The 6,000-nt window shown below is 39.4% G+C and overlaps 1 protein-coding gene across 4 annotated transcripts in view; it reads left to right on the forward strand.

The window, feature by feature from the left end:
- The window catches only part of LOC128744777 (tight junction protein ZO-1), a 39,185-nt gene extending 33,694 nt beyond the window's left edge, over positions 1-5,491 (forward strand). For all 4 annotated transcript variants that reach the window (XM_053842013.1, XM_053842014.1, XM_053842016.1 and 1 more), the window contains 2 exons: positions 1,640-3,615; positions 4,750-5,491. In XM_053842013.1, coding sequence (XP_053697988.1) covers positions 1,640-3,615; positions 4,750-4,973 — 2,200 coding nt within the window. In that variant the 3' untranslated portion in view covers positions 4,974-5,491. The remainder of the gene's footprint in view (positions 1-1,639; positions 3,616-4,749) is intronic.
- The last annotated feature ends 509 nt before the right edge of the window (positions 5,492-6,000 follow it).

Below are 6,000 nucleotides of genomic sequence, written 5' to 3' on the forward strand. Positions count from 1 at the left end.
GGTGTCACCCTAATAGGTCAATTCGCGGTCACCCTAATAGTGCAGAAAGATGCGCTATATTTTATATCGCTATATTTAGGTCTATTTCGTTGGTCAGCTTTGGTTTATATTTCTCCTTTTGGCCGACCTGAACGTCGTTGAAATCCCTAATGACGATCTTTATATTCACACTCCAACTACGCGTGGGGTTCCTCCTTATCATCATCGGAACTTCCGAGTTGTACTTATGAGGTTTGTTTATGTTGAAGAACCGGCTCTCGATTCTCAATCTGCAGATTCGACGACTGATTGACCACCACCCAATCACCCGTTTGCGCATCTCGCACATCAGTATGAAAGATGTACGCTGCTCCTATGTATTATTGCAGCTTTGGTACAAAAGTCCGCACGAGTCCGCACCTCCTAGCTTGGCTATTCAATTCTACAAATTGAATAGCCGCGAATGGCCTCAATCCAGGAATGGCCATGAAGAGGCTCTAGGTAACGGATTGGGATGGCTATAGAGCTATGCTGGGCGCTCTTTTCTAGTTACCTTCCCCATTTCATACCCCCAGCCATTTACCAACCCCAACAATGATGATAAACAAGAGCAATTCGAAATCATAACATCCCAGTTAGCTTGGAGGTACGATGCTAGTCTAATAAGCCAGTCGTCATATGTTCGAATTTTGACAGCACGGTGCTGTAACCATTGACAGATTCCAGGTTAACACCGGAAATGTTTAGCAAATGTAATCAAAATGCAATGCACATTTCATGTGACAATAAAACCTCAGCTGTAATAAATGCTACCAAAAAGGGTTTGCATCGACTAAAAGTTTATTTTATATACAAACTTATTAGTAGAGTGAATTAAAAAATATTTAAATTTCGTCAATAATAATTCTCGAGATGACTTTTGAGCAAATGCTATTGCTGTTCCAGTGGGAAACCGTAGTAATCGACGTGCGACATTCGAGTTTATTCCCGTTCCATATGTCGCAAGTACGTCGCAGGTAGTGCGCTGTATAGAGCATCGCCATGTGTCACACAAGACAAGAATAGAACCAAATGTTGTACACCGATTACTACGGTTTTCAACTGGAACAACAATATTAAGATTGACTATTGCCACAGCATTTTATTATATTGTAGATAATGTTGATGATTAGTTGTTCTATTTATGTTTGCTGATGTTAAAAAGTTTCGGCGTAACTCAAGTCAATATTTTCTAGCAGAACAATATAAACCTAAACCCATAGTACTCCATTTTCCCTACTAACGTTACTTAACATATCTATTAGCAAATAATGATTCTGGTAATGACTGGTGAGGGTATAATGAATGAATGAGTAAATCGATGTGAGTGCAAGATATTGTAGGTATGTGAGATTAAAAATTATAATATCGGTTCAAAAATATTCAACAATCCTAAAAAGTTGAAGTAAAAAGTAAAAGTCGCCTTAACGATTGAATGAATTGAGTTATTTCGATCAGGAATCACGAAATCATTTCTATGAATAATGGGGGAAAAAGTTAGTGCATGCGTCATGCATTAATCGTGGTTGTGCAGATATCCCTTCTCTTACGACCGAAAACTCCAGATAAATTGTTGCGCATAATCTTTATTCATTCCAACACCTCACAAATACTTTCGCAGCGAAATGGAGCCAATGATGTCGATACACGAGTTCAATCAGCATCAGCAAAATCTCATGTACCAGGAACGGTTACGCCAACAGCAGCAGATGCCGCTTCCGCCTATTCCTGGTACAGTAGAATACGATCAGTATAACAGAAACATGTCTCATCACTCCGGTCTTCCACCGGCGCTGCCAGCAAAACCACCAAGAAAGAACTTACTAAAGTCTCCTCTGAAAGCCATCAAAAATGTTTTCATCAAATCAACCCGACCACTTCGAAGGCAAGTTAGTTTAGCCGAGGCTGATAAAAAGTTACGTCCAATTTTAAAGCGACAACATTCAATGTTAGAACCTCGTTCCTCCCGAATGATGGATACTAGATTCCAAGATCCAGCATACGAATCGCGACAATACTATCCACAACAGTATCAGCAGTATGATGGTCGATATCAAATGTCACCGCCGTTACAAGGTTATCAACGGCATGAACCATACTATCCGAAAGATCCTAACAGTACGTACCAAAACCTTGAGAGTGAATCCATCTATGGAAACTATGGTGCAGGTGGATATTATGATCAAGCTCAAGAGAACTTGTATGCTAACCGTGCGCTGATAGAATTGGAACGTACACGGCTAGAAGCAATGCCAGGAACCGGATCCAATACGACAGGTCGCCGTATAGTGCGTCGACACAGTATGGCTGATCGAAGCGTTCCATCGCCCAGTTTTAATAACCTCAATCGACGGCGAATGGGATCAGATCGATATCACATGGACATGAACACATCCGTAAATGATGAATCAATCTATCAAAGTAAAAGTGGTTCCTATATGTACAATGAAGGTCGTGACCCACACCGTCGAATCCTTGATGAGCCAGTGTATCAAAGCAGAAAGGACATGCATCGAGACCATCTCTATCAGAGCAAAAAGCAGATGCAAGATCGCATACAGCAGAGTCGAATGGAAATGCTTCAAACTCAGCAGCAACGTGAACGTTGTGATTCTCCAAGCAACTCAAGCCGTACTAAAGATATAACCGAATCTAGCTCGAGCTCTGCAAATTCCCCGTCAAGCTCAACGTACTCAACACGTAAGGAAATGAAAGAAAAGGGTATCAAACCTCGAACTCAACTAAGAGATCAAATCTATCAGTCCAGACGTGAAGCGATGGAATCAATGGCTGAACCCGACTATGTGTCTCGAAGGGAATTAAAGCATGAACCAATTTATGAAGTCAAAAATGAGGTGGATGCAGTGTCATCAGTGGATATCAGTAAACTGCAAATTAGCGAAGATAAACTTGAATTGAACATCCAAGAAGAAGATTCGGTTCACAATAATAATTCAAATGAGACTGAACCGACAGAAATTTTGGAACACACTAGTGACGAAAGAGCACAAAACGATGAAACATGCAAGGCTCCGTTGGCTTTGTCGGAAGATGATGATGACGATGATACTTTAACTAAATCTAACGTATCTGATTTACAAAAAGCTGCTGCAGTTGCTAGTCAAATCAAAGCAACAACTCCCCTTAGTTCTCGTTCCACACACATATCCAATTTTCTAAAACGGACAGCACCACCTCCAGTACCTCCAGCCTTCCAACCTCCGCCACCGCCAGCAACAGCAGGTTCCCCTCCATCGTTCGTGAGTGCCGGTTGTGCGTCAAATGTGCACGAGAGTCACACATCAATTGAAACGCAATACACCTCGCAGATGAGTCTTCCAACGGGACCTCCGAATGCACACAGTACTCCATTCGCCAGTGAAATGTCTCTTGGATTACCACCCCCGCGCCAACCGGTAACTCGACGGGGAGTGTTTGACTGTACTGGCGGCACACTAGCGGATCCCATTTGGAACGTATCGCTGCAGATTCCACCGGGAGCGATTCCACCTGGTAAAAAGCAGGAAATTTACTTCACAGTCACGGATCCAAGGCTGAGTGAGAGCGTCGGAGGCCCGCCTCTGGACATGGAAAATGGTTCGTTTCGATCAGCTTGTTCGATTACTAGTACTACACTTACCAAAACACACCGTAGTTTATGATATATATATTTTATTTTGCGCGGTTTTATGTTTTTCATGACATCGTTTTGTTTAGTTTGTCGTTCATGATCGTCATGTTTATTTTCGTTCCATTGTTTTGATGCTTATCATGTGTTCAGTTGAAAATAGTAAATGTTTCTTTCACGATTCACGATTAATTGTGTTTTGATGTGTATGTGTGATTTGTGTGGTAGCTAAAATTTTTGATAGCATGCTTTAGCTTGGTAATATGGTTTTTATTATGCATGTTTTACGTTTCAACTTTTAAGTCAAACGCATCTAGGTTATTTTACAGCATAATTTTCAGTTTTTGAGTGTATTTGGGATTTTGCTTGCAGAAAATAACTGTCTAGATATTTTAATGCTAGTATCTAGTTTTGTATATATATAGTTAATGAATTGACTTCTGCCTTTGATCGAGACATTGTAGTTTGAACGAATAATCCAGATGATCAAAAGCTACCTTGACGAGAAAAATTTTAAATAACAGACTCATGACATGTCTTTTTAAGTGTCCTTCAAAGTAAAACTTTGAAGCCAGTTTACTGAATTTTTCACATGTAAAATACTTTCATTTTATCCAGTTAATCAGAGAGGGGAGCTTTTGTTCTGGACTTGTCTATAATGGCCATTGCAATGAAAGCGTATTGTGTCCGAAAAACGCTGTCGAGTATTTTAAATAAAGTCCCTTTTCCGATCGTTATGAGGGACGTATAGCTTAAGTCAGAAGTACTTCACTAATTCCTAGTAGTTGATCTAGATATTTACCCTTGACTAATAATACTGCTCTTACCACTTCTCCGTCATATTTTACTTTGAACAATTAGATTGCAAATATTGATTGGAGAAATAAGCGACTTGTACAAACTTTAACGTTCGACATTCCTTCAATAAGTCTATTATAATGATCATGTTTAAATGTTGAATTTAAAAAAGCGTTGCACTCCATTATTATGAAGCATGTTTGTACGAGTGCATAGAGCAAGATTGAAATTATTGATTTAAACAGTAAAACTGTATACTAATAGTTTGTATTTCCTTCTGTTTTTGCCCGCTTGTACCCTTCCAGGTGAAACAATGCTTTCACCTTTAGTAATGTGCGGTCCCCAAGGAACAGAATTCCTGCAACCGGTGACTCTTAACATTCCCCACTGTGCTGGCCGCACAGCATCATTGGGACTCTCGCTGAAGGCTACTGATAGTGAGAAAAATCTGCAAACCGACTGGGATAACATTGAGCTACCGAGCAATGCAGCGGCGCATACCGTGTCGGTTAAGGTCGACCATTTCTAGCTATTTAATTAGGTTTCTTGGTACTAGGGCGTGCAGCTATTCTTCTACCTATATATTATAACGATTGTATAGTCGAGCAAATCTTTATACGTGCCTTTATTTTACTCAGTTTTATGCAACCAGAAGTCAAAGAAATATTTTTTTATGTGTTGCATGAATTGTACCATTTGCCATCAAATCAGTATAAGAATGCGTTTGGATAAATTGCTGTAAACCAGTTTATGATAGTCGTAAGCACAATTGCCATTATCAATGTAATTTGCATATAGTTTTAATTCCTAGCTTGTTTAGCAAGCATTTCGATGATATTTATGAGATGTAATTATTCGATTATATACTGCATAACTACAGCTAAATTTAATTCATCCTCGTGAGTAGCGTAACGGTAGGCTTGAAAAGCAAGAGGTCCTGTAAAAGTACGTGTTTTTTTGTGCTGAGATATCCCCGGTGTAGGAGGACGCTTATACACATTACAATCTTATAACTTTTGTACATTTATTGTCGGAAACGTAATTAAAGGTGGTAAATAAGATATATTTCATAAAAAAATCTTTTTTTATGTAACGGCCTATCCGAAATCTCCTATGGAAACTTTCGACGTAAATGTAGAAAAAGGTTCGAATCCAGTTGTTATTGACTCCCATTATTATTCCGAACCCCCCAGCTAGGAAAAAGAGGAACATTATACAAGCACATATGAGCTCGTACTGGATTTGCCAGAGTTGACGCCACATAATTTACGGTTGAAGGTTGGATCTCTTGTATCTTTATTAACCAAAATTGTACAATGGAACAACATTATTTTAAAATTTAATTTAATGGTAATTGACTAACTCAAGAATGATGCCATTCAAACAACGATACTCAAAGATGAATTCCTTTGCTATCCGTCCGATTTACCTTTCGAGTTGAAATCGTGGCCTTAATCAGACTTGTCAGCTTCCAAGGAACGCCATTTTCGTCCATTAATTTCCATAATTCGTCACTGTCGATAGTATCATTTGCGGCCTTGAAATCTATGAATAGC

This window comes from Sabethes cyaneus, chromosome 3 (assembly GCF_943734655.1).
Source record: "Sabethes cyaneus chromosome 3, idSabCyanKW18_F2, whole genome shotgun sequence".
NCBI lineage: Eukaryota > Metazoa > Arthropoda > Insecta > Diptera > Culicidae > Sabethes > Sabethes cyaneus.